This window comes from Hippopotamus amphibius, chromosome 2, assembly GCF_030028045.1.
Source record: "Hippopotamus amphibius kiboko isolate mHipAmp2 chromosome 2, mHipAmp2.hap2, whole genome shotgun sequence".
In the NCBI taxonomy this organism is placed as follows: Eukaryota; Metazoa; Chordata; class Mammalia; order Artiodactyla; family Hippopotamidae; genus Hippopotamus; species Hippopotamus amphibius.
In genome coordinates this window covers 28152695-28170979 of record NC_080187.1, presented here as the reverse complement: position 1 = coordinate 28170979, position 18285 = coordinate 28152695, and the positions used below count along the sequence as shown (strand labels likewise).

At 37.9% G+C, this 18285-nt stretch overlaps 1 protein-coding gene across 31 annotated transcripts in view; it reads left to right on the top strand.

The window, feature by feature from the left end:
- Positions 1 to 285: 285 nt before the first annotated feature.
- FKTN (fukutin) overlaps positions 286 to 18285 on the top strand; it is an 80817-nt gene continuing 62817 nt past the window's right edge. For 15 of the 31 annotated variants that reach the window (XR_009051307.1, XR_009051308.1, XR_009051309.1 and 12 more), the window contains exons 1-2: positions 353 to 498; positions 12574 to 12760. Coding sequence is in view for 23 of the 31 variants with exons in the window: in XM_057721593.1 (XP_057577576.1) it covers positions 12656 to 12760 (105 nt within the window). In the remaining 8 variants the exon portion in view is untranslated. The other 16 variants (XM_057721583.1, XM_057721570.1, XM_057721588.1 and 13 more) reach the window with 11 other exon arrangements.

The following is an 18285-nucleotide window of genomic DNA, read 5'->3' as shown; positions in this document are numbered from 1 at the left end:
GGAAAACACAGCTCAACTGGCGCCTCTTCCATTCTTGGACCACTCTCTAAAATCTCAGCTCGCCTCGGCGCGCTGCCTTAGTTGTTACCTAGGCAAGAGATACAAAGAGCTTTCGCTACGTGTCTAAATCCCCAAAGCGAGGAAATCGCCAGGCTCAGCCAACTTCGGGCAGAGAGGAAGCTGCGGGGGGGTCGGGGGCCTGGCCGAGGCCAGCGCCGACGCCGCCAACGCCCCCGACACCAACCAGACCTGTACGCACGGCTCCGCGCTTGACGACCCCTTTTGCAGCAGTTGCTGTGAGTGCCGTAAAGTGAAGTTGCCGCTGCTGTTGGCTGAGGTAAGGTGTGAGGTGCAGCTTGGTCTTGCGGACGGGCGGGCGCCTTAGGCGGGTGTTGCCGGTGGCTCGGGTGCCGTCACTGGGCATTCCCCCAGCCTTCTGGGCACTTGCCCTGGCCCAGGCGGGCGGTCCTCAGTGAGGCAGTCCGCGAGCACCTCAAGGTAGATGTGCGCTTCGGCGTCGCTCCCACGCTCTTGGGCGTCGCTTCCACGCTCTTGGGCGTGTCAGCAAGTAAAATCCTCCATCCCGGGACTGGTCCGGTTTTGGAGGCCGCTTGAGACCCGTGTAGGACCCGGTCGGGTTAGTGACGTTTGAGTAGAGTCGTGAGAGCCGTCTCGGGATTTGCAGAGGTCGGGGGTGCGGGAGGGAGAAGAGCATTGCAGGTTGTGGGGCCAGTGTGTGCAAAGGTGCAGAAGCATGGCAGGGACCGCCGGGTTTGGGCAGCGCGGCGTATTAGGGTCATGGCTGGAGGAATGGGTGCGGAGGCGGGAAGGCCAGGAATGTGGCGGCAGCTGACGTTGGGTCTCAGCTGGGAAGAGCCTTGATGCCCCGTGGGGGAGTGTGGAGTGCTTCCATGGGCAGTGCGGGAGCTACAACAGCTTTCTGGAGAGGGGGTGATTTAATGAACCATCCTTTCCTCTCAGGCTTTCCCCCTGGTTCAGCTTTCAGTTCATTTCGAGGAGTATTTACTGAAGCGTCCCTTTTGTGTGCCTGATAATGGGGTGACACAGCTAGCCATGCTAAATAAAGTCTTGTATGGCTTTGATGTCTGCCTTTTGTTTGCACTATCAACTGGGGGATATTGGGAAAGACTGATATATACATATAGAGGTGATAGAAGCTTTGGATAGGAATCTGAGGAACTGAGTTCGGTTTCATCACCATCACCAGTTTCTCAAGTAGCATGAGAGAAGTCACTTCTCTCTGGGCATCAGTTTTCTCAGATGTAGAAAGAGGACCTAGATAGTAACAGGCTCTTTCTACTTTTGAAGATAGCAGCTTTCCAAAGAATAAACATCAGCCTGTGAACAGATATGGAAGTGAGTGATGGAGCAATGCATTAGGAATTGGGAAAAATAGAAAAGGCTGGGATTGAGCTGTCGTTTGAGGGTGGATAGGGTTTGAGTCATCATGAACCATCTCTGTTGTCTCGTAGATAAAGGTAGAGAAGGCAGGAATAGGCATTTTGGTCTATTTGTGGAGGTAGGTTTTGAGAGGTTAGAGGATTTGGGAAGGATGGCACTAGATACTGAAGGAACCCCAAGTGGAAAGAAAATGCAGTATGTTCTGAAAAGGAAGAAAAAAGGAATGAGAGAAAGGTTAACAATATACAGTAGTTGATTTATTGGATCTAAGTGATTGATATTTTGAACCTCTGTTTCTAAAAAGTGAATTTAAGTGCTGTTGATAAAAAAGAGAATTTTATAAGAATTTTAGCATGGGATAATGTATTGGGAGAAAGGTAATATAGATTGTAGCTTTGCGTTGTCAATAACTAGCTTCTTGGGCTGTCATTTAATTCTTCCAGATCCTAGTCTCCTCTGTAAAATGATGTTATTGGATTAGGTGGTCTCTCTTCTCTAAAGCCTGTAAAACATGAGTCTGTGAGGATGGAGAACTACTCTCTTCTGAAGGGGGCAGGCAGATAATATATGGAGAATAAAATTGTTAAATTTGAGGTGTAGGAAATAGAGTTGGATATATAGACATAGAGTTTATAGACTGAAACTTGGGTATTAAGTTTTCTCACAGAGGTGGTATTTAAAATCTTGAAAATGAGTTTGCTTTGAGGGAAAGAGTGTAAGGAGTAATTATAGGATGTGTGCATAGATAGGAGACAAGAGAAATGATTGAAGGAGACATAGATCTCGGAGCTATGAGCTAGGACTCCTTTTCAAAAAGGATTACATTTTGGGGACCAGCATTTTTATTAAAATAATTTAACAGTATTTACAGTAAAATATTAATATTAAGCAACCATCTGGGAACTCTAGCAGAAAATAAATAATTCAAATAGATATAATCTCCACTGTCATTCTGGTTGTCTATTCAGAAGTGATATCATTTACATGTTTATTTATTCAACAAATACTTGTGTGTTTCAGGCACCACTGTGTGCTAGGGATATATGATGAAGCGGGCAGATGTCCCTCGTCCCTGCATGTAAAGGCTGTAGTGTCTAAATCAGTGCTTTTCAAGTTTTAATGCACATGTGAATCACCTAAGAATCTTAAAATGTAGGTTAAATGTACGTTCTGAATCACTAGCTATGCAGTGTGGCCTGAAAATTCCATTATTTTGACATCCAACCTGATGCTGATGTTGCCGGTCTGAGGACCATACTTCTAAGTGGCAAAGACCTAGATCCTGTCAGGCAGTTATTAAGTTACTCTTACTGCTTAGCATCTGTTTTTATTAATAATTTTATTGTCTTTATGAAAATAATATATGCTCATTATAAAAATATTGGTACAGTATAGAAAAGCATAAAGAACAATGTAAAAATCATGCCAATCTCCACACCTAGAGATGACGATTATTGATATATTGGTGAACATCCATCCAGATTTTATGTATGTACATATGTTCATACTTTATATGTTGTACTTGTATCAAGTACTAAGTACTTGATACATGCTGAGCCGTGTCTTTGATTCTGTTTGTGTGATTACCTTTATAGTTTTACTAAGATCAATACCCAAATATCCTCAACCAAGCAGTTAAGTACTTACATTCTTGAGGGGAAGACTTTACTCAGTTAAAAATAACTTGGTTTAACCCTATTCTGCTGCTCCAAAAATTGGAAGATAGTAAGATAATTAAAGCTTGTAACGTGTGTGGGCTGTAGTATTTGTTAATGAGCCACAGAATGAGAGAATTTTTTTGACGTTTTTTTGAAAGTTTAGTCTTTTTTTTTTCTCATTACAAAATCAGTTGATATTGACATAGCATAAATAAAAAGGGAAAAGAAAAGCACCTGCAGTCCTCCCAACCCAAAGACAACCACTGTTTTTACTCTGGTGTGTATGCTACCAAAGTAGCTCTTAAATGACCCACGAAATAATGTATGTAAATAATGTCTGGGTCCACAGAAATCCTTGGTTCCTCAGCTTTCTGCTGTCTTTGACATAACTGTAATCTACTGTTTGTACTGTAGAGTCTTGTGACGGGGAACAGCTAACATGTTGCCAGGTGTCTATAGGATGTACATGGGGCTCAGTAATATTTGTGAACTTAATGGAAAAATGAATGAATGAGGGCGCAAACCAAACTGACCGGTGTGATGTAAACTCTGGCTTTCACTCTTCACATGCAGCTGCTCGCATTCACCACTTATCTCAAATACTTTTGTATACTCTTCTGGGCACACAGAGCTCTTCTGGGACAACAGAGGTCCTTTATGAATCTTAAAATCTATGTCTGTGCTTGAATTCTACTGTGTAAGAATAAGCCTATGGAATACTGGGGAATATGGAAACATATGATAGCCTCCTGTCTCAAGGAACTATAACTAATTAAGACTGACTGCAAAAATAGTACAAATATACAGTGCTGTGAGGATATAAAAGAGGGGGCCTTTAGTTGTCTGAGAGCAGAGGGAATTAACTAGTAGGCTTTTAAAGTGACGGTTATTTTTTTTTTTAATTTTATTTATTTTTTGGGGGGTACACCAAGTGACAGTTATTAATTATTGCTAGCACTTATTTATACTTATCATGTTCTAGGTACTGTTTGGTGCTTTATATGTATTAATCTGTCAGAACAGCCTTGTGAGGCAAGTACAATTTATAGATCCACTTTAAAGATGGGACATAGAAGGCTTAAGTAACCTGTCTAAGGACATAGATATAGGCTGCAAGTGGCAGAGTGGGATTTGAACATAGCAGTCTGTCTTCGGAGCCTATGCTCTGAATAGCCTATGCTTTTCAAAAGACAGTGAGAGGGGCAGGATGTGTGGGAGAAAGCATTGTAGACAGAAGGAATAGCATAGACAATTGCACCAAGGTGAGAGAGCAGCACTATGTCAATGGGTTCATTTAGGGAATTAGTACTAAATAAGCCATAGAAGTTCTTAAAGCAGGGGAAAGTGACACAAAGTGGTACTATAGAAATGACTGGACTTTGGTCCCTAAGATGGGTATTGAGGAAAGCCTGGTAGTAGCCTACAGATCTTCTTCAATTTGATAAACCCATCATAAGTTGAAAATGCATTTAATACACCTAAGCTACGAGCATCATAGTTTAGCCTAGCCTACCTTAAATGTCTTCAGAACACTTACATTAGTCTACAGGTGGGCAAAATCATCTAACACAAAGTCTATTTTATAATAAAGTATTGAATATCTCATATAATTTATGGGATGCTACAAATGAAAAGCAGAATGGTTGTGTCAGTTGTTTACCATTGTGATCAGGTGGTTGGCTGGGAGCTGTGCCTTGCTGCCACTGCCCAGCATCATGAGGGATTATGTGGCATTTATTGCTAGCCCGGGAAAAGATCAAAATTCAAGTGTGGTTTCTACTGAACGCTTGTCACTTTTGCACCATCGTAAAGTCAAAAATAAGTCAAACCATCGTAAGTCAGGGACTATCTGTGTTCATATAGGAGGCTTTCTATTTAGACAGAATTAATAAGGTCTTTAAATTAGGCTAACTATACTGGAAATGGAAAACAAATGACAGCTTTTAGAGGCACTAAGAAGAAATGTACAGTTTGTTGACTCAAGTGTGGAGTTAGAACCACAAAATCTGTTTTGTTTTGAACATAAATAATTGAGGAAGTAGGGATACCGTTAACAGTAGAGAGGGGCAAGTCTTGAAAGAAATCTGATTTGAAGGTGGACAGTGATTTGTTTTAGGTGCTGGTGGAATGTTCAAGAGGACATCACCAGCAGTCTGGTGAAATATTTGTAATCAGTAATTAGACAGTAGGTATGGAAAGTATATCTAATAAAATGATTAGGAGCAAGAGAATGTAAAGAGAACATCTGTCCAGATTTCATTTCAAACACAGAATAGTAGGCAAATTAGGCAATGCCACTTCCTTTGCCCTTTAACTTTGCCCCTGTAATATCAGTCCTCTCCTGCCTTCACTTTTTTTCTTATCTATGTCTTTCATTTCAGACACTCTCAGTACTCCATAGCCATTTCAAAAGGAGTCACTATATATTTATGATTTTTCTGGAGCATCAAATGGAGAGACTTATTTTGTAATCTTCAGTGTCAGCGTATTGAGAAAGGTTACATTGCAAGGGGTTAAGTGAATGAGTGGTAAGCAGAGACTTCTTAAACCCTTACAGTCTAACCTTTGCTTCCAGGCTATGGACACTTTTTTGCAAAGTTAGCAATGAAAGGAGAAATGAGCAGCATGACAGACCAGCAGTGTTTAGGGAAGATGGATAGCATCTGTTGCTACTGGGCTTTTTTTGGCTTAGGGCAGCTGAAAATTTTGATTTTTTTTTTTAACCTTAACTCTAAATGCATCTTTAGAAGCATTTTCTCTTTATGCTTTCCAGTCTGCTACCTTACCTCAAAACATGCCTTTGCCTATTTACACTACCCTCTTTCTACTCTGTAGTTTAGCCTCCTGTTTTATTTTGCCGTGCAGGGCATATTTGAATCTCACTTCTGTCTGATTCACACCACTTCCTTTCACTCCCCAGTGTTCCTGGATAAATTGGGTCTAGGAGCATTGAGGGGACCAGGCTAGCACACATCATCTAATGAGCCTAAGTTCAGTGTCAGGGCTGCTTATTTCTTGGCCGAGGGGCTCTGATATCAAGAGAGGTGATCCAGAAAGCAGTAGTGGGGAGAAGAGGAATAAAAAAAGTCAGGCAGTTTGACATTCTTTCAAACAGATCCCTACCAAGATGATTCTCAAAAGAGTAGTTGGGTGATGGGGGAATGTCAGGTTAAGCCAGATGCCAAAGTTTTTCATGCCATTACCATCAGAGAACAAATGATAATGTGAAAGGGAAATGGGAAACTGAAAGAATATGAAATACTGCTCTTGGCTGTAGCAAGAGCCTGAGAGCTATCTTGAACTTCCCATCTTGTACATTTTTCCTTCAAATTTGTGTATGGCTTTCATCTGCCACTGATTTTTTCCAACCTTTCTCATGCCTTGACACAAAATAAAGTTGATAATAAAGGACAAAAGAAAGGATAAAAGAATGTGTTCTTTCTTGGCTGGAGGTAACAGTCTTGGACTCTAGCTACCCCAGGCTTAAAGACTGAGAGGATTGATAGCTCTGACACCCACAATGCATTAAAGGTTCAGCCGGGAAGCAGATCCGTCCATTCCTTTCTTCTTCATTGCCAAATCCTAGTTCGTGCACTGGTTAGAGCCTGTTTCCAAGTCATCTAAGACTAATTCTATGCTGTAGTGTACCATACTTGTATTAACCTTCTCATATTTGCACTAGCACTTGAAGATACTTGGGTACGTAAACCTCATAACTCCCGTGAGAGTCCCCATTACATCTTTTTTCCTCCCCCCCCCCCATTTAAATTTACTATCTCTGCAGCACTCTTTCTTCTTTTCCATTAGGCATGATATACATTTTTCTTTAGGAAGCTTTACCTAGGTATAAGTAAGAAAATATATTACTTGTCCTCTCCAGCATTTTTATTATGATAGCTAAAATGTCACATATAAAGAGAAATGTATACACAAATAATATTTTAATTTTGGTTCTATGCTGTATTTCTCCATATGTTATTTTAAAATGTTTATTGTTCAGGAGTTGAAACCAAGTATAGGCTTTAAACTCTAAAAAAATCACTTTTTCATATTTCATATTCTGTTTTATCATAAAAGTTTCTTTAAGGTGGAGAACTTTTTTAAAAAAAATTTATTTGGTTGCACTGAGTCTGAGTTGTGGCACATGGCATGCGAACTCTTAGTTGAGGCACTTGGAATCTAGTTCCCTGACCAGGGATCGAACCCGCGCCCCCTCCATTGACAGCATAGAGTCTTAGTCACTGGATCACCAGGGAAGTCCCCAGAGAACTTTTTAAAATAAAAACTTTTTAAATATTTTTGTGATCTCTTGACCATTGTGCAGTGTATTTGAGTATACTTAGCATACTTATTATTTCTTTTTTTTAAGAACTTTTATTGAGATATAATTGACTCTATTTCTTGATAATAATTCAACCAGTTTTAGGCTGATGGGGGGATGATTTGTGCATTCCAATAACTGTAATTCAAAACAGAAAGTAGTAAAAGCCTTAAGGTTAGTTTCCTCTGCTTGTGCTCCATAGTAACCTGTACTTACTCCTTCATGGTGGTTACACTCGATATTGCCTCTATATTTATCTGATAAAGTCTATCACAAGCTAGAATAGTGGTTCTTAATAGAGGTGAGGGTGGTAAGGATGGTGCTTGAGCATTTTGGAAAAAACTTCCCATGCTGTTCTTTAGGACATCATACCCTCTACCACCATTACCATCGCCATTCTTCTTTTGAAAACTCTTATGTATGCATCTCTAACATCTTAGAAGGTAGGGAACTGTATTTTATTTATCGTTTTCTCTCCAGTGCTTAGCATTTTATTGGCGTCTCTGCCTGTTAAGGTAGACAGTAAATATTTATTCCCTGCAAGAAGGTAACACTAGGAATTTAGAGGTAGAATCGTTCACTTCTGACTTTGAAGAGCATGAAAGACTTCATAAAAGAAGGAGAGGAGCTATGAAAAGAGGTGTAGAACTGGTTCTGTGGAAATGGACGAGAACATTTGAAACAGGAGGGAATGAGCAAAAGCAAAGGGGCAGGAAAGGTCATGTGTACTCCAGGAATACCTGGGCAAAAACCACAGAGGATGTGAAGTGGCAGAAAGCCTAGAAAATTTGCCTGTGTCCAGTAAGATTGTGAATACCCTTAAATGCCATTACAGTTGACCCTTGAATAGTGCAGGAGTCAGGGGTGCCAACACTCTGTCAACTGAAATAAAAACACAACATGGGAGCTGTGAGTTTCAGTTTTATTTGGGAACTTAGTGAGGACTATAGTCTGGGAGACAATCTCTCAGATAGTTCTGAGTAATTGCTTAGAGGAGGTTGTAGGGGAGATTAGTAGATATGATTTTGGCAAAGGGGTGCGTGTACTTAACCACACGTCTGTAGAAGGTTACTGCTAGTCACGAAGAACATGTATTTCAGTTAATGATTTTAGTGCTTTTCTAAGTATGGGAAGATGCAAGAATCCATGTTCATAAACTGTTTCTCCTGAAATATTTCTAAGTATCTAAGGGCATGTTTTTTGCCTGTTTTCCCAGAGCACAGAGTGCCTCATCCTGATCTTCATGCTAAATTCTTTTCAGATGTATTGTAGGTCACCAGCTGCAGTGGCTAATGACTTGATGCTTGTGGAACTGGATGGTGGGCACCATTCTTTATTTTACACCTCTCTGCAGTCAAAAATCTGCATGTAGCAGAGTCAGCCCTCCGTATGCAGTTCCACACCGACAGATTCAGTCAACAACAGATTGTGTAATACTATAGTATTTATTATTGAAAAAAATCTGCGTGTAAGTGGACCCACGTAGTTAAAACCCGTGTTGTTCAAGGGTGAAATGTATGTGGAATTTGAGCTTTATTTGTAGGTGGTAGGGAAACATAATGGTGTAATTTCATTCATCAGCAACTTGGTATATCTGTCAATGTATAGGTGAGATTATGAGTAGGCAGGAAGTAGAGCCTGGGACATCATTTAGAATGAAGATATTTGTACAATTAGAGTTTAAATTAGAATGACCATGAAGACAGAAGAGAGAGTTGGTGTCAGAGGTATTTTAGAGGTGAACTCAACAAACCTTAGCCTCTCTTTTTGCAAGTATCACATTATTCATTTTAAAGTGGTAACTCCATTCCTAATGGAGAGATGGTGCTAGCAAAAAGGAATGTTTTGACAAGCTAATAGTCCTCCTTTGCAATTGAATTGCCTTGGCATTTATAGAAAATAAAAAACTTCATTTTTTTATAGAAACTTTTTTATAGAAAGAACTTTTTTATAGAAACTTTACTTCTGTTTTTATAGAAAATAGAAAAAGTTAATTGGGTGTAAAGTTAATTGGATGATATATTTTGGAGCATTATTTCATCTAAGAATTAATTGTAGGTTAGAGATATGTCCGAAGAAAGAACAAGATATTAACTTGGACTTTATGTTTTTGTAGTGGTTTATATAGGCCTTTTATGCTTTCTTTCCACTTGTTAATTCAGGCACAGAAAAGGCTGGGCTACAGCACACACCAGATGCTACTTTAGATTTCACTAGGAATCAGTGTACAGTACGTTGATGCACTATTTACTACAGCTACAAGAAACTGGGCTAAAATACTGAAAATGAAGGATATTCTTTTTATCTTGTGAGCCGTCCATATCAGAGTACATATTTGACTGTTTTATTTTAGCAGGGTTTAGCTGACAGCAAAACTGATACCATCATCAATATTGTTTTATGTTGCTAATTTCTACAGTTTTAGGAAATAGAAGGTGATCATGATTTATTCATTTATCTTTGCTTCATGCATTATCTGTAAATCAGGTAGATTACTCACATCAGTGCTGATATTTCTCTTAAGCAGTTTGTTGACTTTATATAACATCATATAGCGTTTGCTTTATATTGGCTCCTACTCTGGAAGCTCATTTGGATTGTTTTAAAACCCTAAGACTTCTGATTTAAAGATGGCAGGGTAAAGACACTTGTGCCCTCTTCTATCTGAAATTACCCTGAAACAGCAAGGAGAATGAGAGACAGATGTACAGCTGACCCTTGAACAGCATGAGTTTGAATTGCTATATGTAGATTTTTTTTAATAGTAAATACTGCAGTACTATACAACCCCTGGGTGGTTGAATCCACGGGTGGTTGAATCCACAGATGTGAAACCACATGTATAAAGAAACCGTAGATACAGGGGAACTATGTATGTATATGGAGGGCCAACTATACATTATATGCAGTTTTTTAACTGCACAGAGGGTTGGTGCCCCAACCCCTGCATCGTTGAAAGGTCAAAGTCTTTGATGGGACTAGAGTCCCTATTCCAAATTGAACTATTTAAGAAATGTTTGTCAAATGTAAGCAGGAGATTAAAAGAGCATTCTGGCAGAAAGAAATCTCAGATAGAACTGACAGCAGTGAGAGATCTTCTATTTACAGTGGTGTCAGGATGCATAGAAAAGCAGTGGGAGAAGCTTTCTTGGAATGTTTGGCTACATGAACTAGCAGGAAGGAAGAGCCAGTGAGAAAGCACACAGATACACAATCTTTGCAGGAAGCACTCTCTTGGTGAGGCAAGAAGTAATGGCTAAACAACTTTGCCCTGCTTGTTCTCACGTACATTCTGTCTGTCTCTTTCATGCATACACATGCACAGAACACCCTGTCATAAAGAGCTTTCTTTTACACTAGAGAGACTACTTTCCAGTCCAAAACACAGCCTTGCTTCTTCCTTCTACAATCCTCTTGCCTGGGGAGAGTTCATGTCCTTCAAAGATACATAATAATAAAAAGGAAATTAGCACAGTATCTACAGGAAAATGTTACAAGAATAAAAGCAAAAAGAAACAAGGGAAAACAAGTGACAAAGAACCCATGAGAAAACTGTATTGGCCTAACAAATTTAAGGAGACAATCACTTCTTTAAAATAATGAAGTTAATTGGCTAGGAAGAAACAGTAAGACAACAGTAAATGGTGAATCATAATTTGGCAGAACTCAAGAAAGAAAAGAAAAATAAAATCAGAGAAATAAAAGGCCACATAGGAAGCAAAAAAGAGAATTAACATTGTTGAAAACTCAGTAAGGGACATGAGGACAGGCTTTTGAAAATTGAGCAAAGTGAAATGGGGGTGAAAGGAGATGAAACAAATGCTTACTTGTAGTTCTGGAAGTAGAGAATTCAACATTAGAACAGAAAAGTATTCAAACATATAGCTTAAGAAAACTTGCTGCAGAGAAAGAAATCTTGATTCTACGTATTGAAAGGGCACATAATGAAGAAAAAATAATATACAGCCGTTAACATCATTACATAACCTAGCAAATATACTAAGTTATTGTTAACTGAATTGCACAGGTAAGGCATGTGCTCTTTGCTCATCCCGTTAGAAAGACCAGCTCACCTATAAGAGAGTGCCGGGGAAGGGTCAGCTATTGTTCAGGGGATATTTAGCATTGCGGGACAGTGGTACAAGTCTTATAAGTCACCAGAGGAAAGAAAGTGTGACCTCAAAGCCAGACTATTAGTTGACACCTGTTTTTGAACAATGCAAGAACTCAAGGTAAATAGTGTCCATAGGTCTAAGGAGGAGATGAATACCAGCCATCCAGTAGCCGAACAGAGATGATACAGCAAAAGGATTGGCAGGGAACATAGTAGGAATAAGACTAAAAGAGCTGTGAGATTTGTATTACAGAACACAGTAGAACTATATAGCAAAGTAAACTAGTAAAAGTCAGGATTGAAAAAGGAGAGTGCAGAAGGTAGATTTCCTCTTACTTTTTAGCTGGAGAGCTGAAAACATGCGAAGTTTAGACATCAAATAATAGAGGTGTTAGTATATTTAAAGGAATAAAGATAAACATTTGAAGAACTAAATATATGTTTGGCCAAAATCAAACAGTGGAGAGGAGGTAAGAAGAAGTAGAACTGTATGAAATTTCTTGTTCTAAAGAATTAATCAGATGGGACCAAAAATGAAAGAACAAACATTTTTATCATGGCCTTTTTTACATTTGCAAAATACTGAAAATGTATATGGGGTATTTATAAAAACTGACCACATCCCACATCACAAAAGACAAAGAGCTGTTATACAGATGATATTCCTTGACCAAGAACTTAATTTTTTTCTGTGGAAGTGGTTCGTAGTATGTTCAGCAGCATCGGCATCGCCTGGGAACTCCTCAGAAATGCATATTCAGAGGCCTCACCCTGGTTGTATTGAATCAGAAACCCTGGGGGAGAAGCCCCCCAATCTCTGTTGGTCAGTTTTTATAGATATCCCATTTATGTTTTTTGTTATTTGCAATTATAAAGAATGCTATGATAAACTTTTTTGTTCTTTCTAGTTTGGTCTCATATCTGATTATTTTTTTAGGATAGGAAATTACCAAATCAAAGAATGTTCTGCTAAACTTTAGATAACTTTTTCTTGGTTAATAAAGGTGAAAAATTAAATATAGGTTTTTGTCTCTTTAGAAATATCTTTTTGTTCACAGAAAACGAGATTATCTTCTTACCCAAAAAGATGAAACCAACTGGGTTACTTTCAAAAGACAACCAAGTGAGCACTGCAGACTAATGAGTAGGATCAATAAGAACGTGATTTTGGCGCTGTTAACTTTGACAAGTTCTGCATTTCTGCTGTTTCAGTTGTACTACTACAAGCACTATTTATCAGCAAAGGTAATTTATTTCCTCCTTTCTCATTATTAAACTTCATTTTAGCTGTATATTTTCCTAACATACTTCCCTTTTGCAGTACATAAAATTAGTCAGTTTTTGAAATCCTTGCAGAAATATTTCTTTGAGATTCTCATCCTCGTGAGTGTGGCAGGCAATTCAAAATTGCAGTTAAATGTTATTGTAATAACATAATAAAATCAGAGGCACCAAATTTCAGTGATATTGAAATTTTCTGATAGAGTTATGTGAAAGTTGTTATTTTTCCAAAGAGATGATCACTTATTGGAAAGAATTCAATGATAAATAATTTTGATAAAATATTAGAATTAGTTTATTTTAGTACAAAGTATATTTTAATATAGTGTCTAACAGGAAAGTGTAGTATTATAACTTACGTTTATTATAAATCTGTAGGTATAAAGATGTAGACACGATGATTTGGAATCTGGTAGCTTCTGAAGATTATACAGAATATACTTCTGTAGTCCAGATAAGAAATTCTGAAGCTAAGAAGGTATTGCTGAATTGTGAAAAGTTGCCAAAGACTCCCACTGGGCTTAATTATAATAATAACTACCATTATTGAGAATTGTGCTAGATACTATCTGTGCTTGATTTAACCCTAAAAACAACCTTGATGGGGGGTCGGTGGGGGGATATGTTTTTTGTTTTTATCCTCATTTGATACTTAGGATTATTCTTCAGAACCAGTTACTTCCCTCTCCCTCTGAAAGGGGAGGATACTTCCCTGTCCTCGTTAAGCTTGACCATGAGACTAACTTTGGCTTGTGGAATGTTACAGACATTTGCAGAGATTTCAAATGGGCTCTTATGATGTGACTTGCCCTTTGTTCTCCCCTGACCTGCCAGCAGAAGAGTGTGCCCTGGGTAGATGCTGACCTCCAGCCTGAGCCCTGAATTGAGGTGTATGGAGCAGACCAAATGTAGCTGCCCAGCTGACTCACAGATCTGTGAGGGAGAAGACAAATGCTTATAGGCCTTTAAAACTGAGAGAGTTTTAATTATGCAGCGTTATTACATGGGGTTCCTAGACCTCATTGTACAATATGAAAACCAAAACTCTGACAGAGATGTTAGATAACTTACCTACCCCAATTACCCAGTTTCTAACATGCAGGCCTGACAGGTGTACCTAACTCCATTCTTTCCAGGTTATATTATTTTTAAAATAATTGACAAGTACTGAGGCTACTGGCTATCTTGGCTGTGGATCCAATGAAGTTCTTTGTGTTTCATCTTCAAACATTGGCTGATAATTTTCTTAGGATAAAGTCCTAGTAGAATTTCTGTGTCTAATATGTACATTTTAGATTTTGTTACATATTGCAAAGTCACCTTTTATAAGGATAAGTAGTGTGCCTGATTTCCTATACCCTTTCCAAATATGGGAATAATAGCAACAATAACAATAATTATGGTATCTGTGTCGTGCTTTTGAGATGCTTTTGGCTAATAGTAGCTTAAACAAATAGAGGGTTATCTCTTATACCTTTCAGTCCAGAGCTTCCAAAATTCTCTTGACATTTTCCTGGTCCTGTAATCCAGGCTGGAGGAAGAAACAGTGCATTCTAGGAGGCTGCTTCTTTTGTGACACGGCCAGCAGATTCCCAGCTGTAAGAAAATCTAGGAAAGCAAGATTTTACTATCAGTGTTAATGCTGTTGTTATTTAGGTTTTCCAGACTTTATAATAGAGATTGCAAAGGAGAAGGTGTTTGGGAGTGGGTGTTGGGTCAACTTACCTATGGTGTCTGCCATAGCAGTTCACATTTTTTGGTGTGCTGATAGGCTAAGCACTATGTTAAGCACTTTACATGCATTTAATTCTTATAACAACATACCTATTTTCCCAGCGGAAAAAACTGAGGTTTGGAGAAACTTACTAATTTGTTCAGTGTCACACAATTATTAAGTGACGGAGACAGAATTTTAACCAGGGGAGTCTACCCCAAAAGCCCTTGTTCTTTATATTTCTAGTGTTTTTGGTGTTCAGAAGCTGAAAGATATTAAACTCCATTAGAGGGCATTTCTTTCTAATGGGGTTAAACATCTTTCCATATGCTTCTTGGTTCTTTTTATTTCTTTATTGTGATTTCTTTTTATTCCTATCTGCATATTTTTCTGATGTTGTCTTTTTCTGTACCTGTTCTCTGTAGTTTTAAGGATATTAAACCTTTACCATATATATTTCAAATATTTTTCCCTGTTTATTAATTTGCCTTTTAATTTTATATTCATGATATACCCCCTTACTACACTAGTGTTCTATTTAATTTCTAGGTAGACAGGTATCAAGATCTTTCTTCCTTAGGGCATCTGGCTTTTATGTCATAAGTAGCCCAAGACTGTGGAAGTATTCACCTATATTTTCATCAGATACTATTTTATGTTTAAATTTTTATACAAAATATAATTTATTTTAGCATGAGGTATGAATTAGATATTTAATTTACAGTTTTACCCAAGTGGTTAATCAATTGTCCCAATATCATTTATTGAATGACTTCATTAATTTAAAAATCCTATCTTAATTATATGTTAAATTCATATAAATAACTCCTGTCTTGACCCTCTTCCCTGGGAAGCAATGTGGCACAGTTGTTAAGAGCATGATCTCCCAGCCTAGGATTAAACCTCATCTATACTGCTTATTAGCTGTGGGATCTTGGGTAAATTACTTGGCTTCTATTACTTGACCTCTACTTCCTTATCTACAGAATAAGGACAATAACAGTAGCACCTATGAGACTTGTGAAGCTTATATGACTTAACACCCATAGAACATTGGAACAGTGCATGTCACGTAGAAAGAGATCAATACATATTAGCTGTTATTTTTATTATCATTGTCTTCAATTTTATAATGAAAAATAGTGTTTATTGTATTGAGTCCAGGCATACAAACTGCCTTAGTAATAAGTGCCGTATTCTTTAAAATAGAATATTTTGAACAAAATAAAACATTAAATTAAATGAAGTTCAGTTAACCTTTATATACTACTAAATTTGTGAAGTTTACATTATCTGTACTAGAGTTCTTGGTTTTTTATGTTTAATATAAACAATAGGTGGAAATTATAACATCTAACTTCTAAGTACCAAAGGTTATTTTTATTTTATTGAAGATTATGGAAATTATATTAAACTATTCTTAGCCAAGTAATTTTGCATTCTTTAAAATGGAATTTTAAAATTTACTCATTAATTCAAAAACATTTATTTAAAAGTCACATGCTGGGCATTTTGCCAAGGTGGTAAACAGAGATTGGAAAGTGGTCTCTTTCCTCTCTGTATAATTTAATTGGGGACAGATGTTAATGGGAGAATAAATGCTTCCTGTATATTATTAATGTGAAGGTAAGATACTTTGTAAGGAATACAAGTAGTTTCTCTACGCTAATAGGAAAAAAAAAGCTTTATTTAAAAATAGGATTGGACTAACTGTTGAAGCTACCAACTTTTAAAAATTGTTTAGTTTTAGTGTGGAAAAACTTTGAACTTTTGGCTTTTTATTAAACTTTAAGATTTTACTTATATACAGTGTTTTTTAACTCAGACTTTAGGGAAGTACAGATGCATCCTCAGTAATCTTATACAGATTCTCCTGACATAGGAGGAAAACCCAGAATTTTGTGAGCTTTGTTTATTGATTGTATCTGAATTGTATTCCTCGTTTGTTCAGTGAACAGTTTTTTGGGGAATAGTCTTAGATAAACAAAGAAAGTTCACATGAAAATGATTTTTAGTTCAGTCAAGTTTGTTTGATTTGGCAAAAGTGTATAGAATAGTAGCTTTGATCAATACTAAATAATAGGTCAGCAACATCAACGTAAAAACCATGATTCTCTAAAAAAATGGTACTGATGAACCCAGTGACAGGGCAAGAATAAGGATGCAGATGCAGAGAATGGACTGGAGGACATGGGGTTGGGGGGGCGAAGGGGAAGCTGGGATGAAGTGAGAGAGTAGCATAGACATATATACACTACCAACTGTAAAATAGATAGCTAGTGGGAAGTTGCTGTATAACAAAGGGAGATCAACTCGATGATGGGTGATGCCTTAGAGGGCCAGAACAGGGAGGGTAGGAGGGAGGGGATATGGGGATATATGTGTAAATACAGATGATTCACTTTGGTGTACCTCAAAAACTGGTACAAGTGTGTAAAACAATTATATTCCAATAAAGAGCTTAAAAAAAAGTAGATATGAATAAAATAGTAATCTAAGGAAAACAGAGCTTTGCCAAAATGTAAAATGCAAAGTTGTGGTAGGCACTGCTAGTTGTCACCTCAACATCCTTCCTTCCTTTCTTCTTGGTAATAGAACCCACAAAGGCATTAAGGCACATCGCCACTCAGAATAAAAATTATACTTCCCAGCCTCCCTTGCAGCTAGCTAGCTGGGATCATGTCATTAAATTCTGGCCAATGCAATTTAGCAAAAATGTACTGTATGACTTATAGAAAATGTCCTTAAAGGGAAAAGATGTGTTCTGTCCCTATTCCTCCTCACTGCCAGCTGTCATGTGGACCCCGCGGCCAGAACTTAAGCAGTCATCTTGAAAAGATGAAGAAGTCAGGTATTGAGGATGGCAAAGCAATTGTCCAGAAGGAGCCTGGTGCTCTCATGACCATGGAGTCACACCATATGTTTGCACAGTATGTATGAGGTAAATAAAAATCTTGTTTAAACCACTAAAAAAAACAAAAACAAAACCATGATTCTAGGTCATCCTTGAACTTTGAGGTGATTTAGAGGGACCCTTGAGATTATATGTATTAAAACTAGGGCAGGGATGAAAAATTGGCCTTATCTTTGATCCCAGTCCATATATAGTGTAGGAAATGTTTAGGACTACAAAGCTTTTCAGGCTCTTCAATAGAGAGAACTACAGTATCTGTCATTGGTTAGGGAAGAAGGGCTATTTGCTTTCTTGGAGTTGAGCAGGGCTACTTCTGTCTGTCTATTTCTTGGGCCTCACTGTAGAATTCCTTTTGACCCTAGCTGGTTATGCAAGTTTAGCCTTTCAGTGATCCTCCAAATGCAGTCTGAATAATCCAGTTATCTGATAGCATTGAAGATAGGAACTAGCATATTATATCTATTGGGTCTGGTAAAATTCCATTGATGGATAGAGTTCTCTCTTCAGATTCTATAACAACCATCCAGGTCTTTGAAATACAAATTCTTACAGACCTTCAAAGGAAAGGACTTGTCTCTGGTACCCTCTAGGGAATGTCAGTTGTTCATTATTTTTTACTGCATCTGATAGGATAGTGTGATTATAATTCTCTGTGCTCATTCAATTGTATTTTTTGACTACATGTTAAATAAAGGGCACTTTGTAGGAATACAGAGATAAATAGAACACAGGTCCTAATCTTAAGGAACTCATAATTTCATAGAAGTGGTAACAGCGGTAATCTTGAGTTTTGGGTTTAGATAGTACTGAGTTTGAATTCCCATTCAGTTGTCACTTAACTTCTTTAACCCTCAGTTTCTT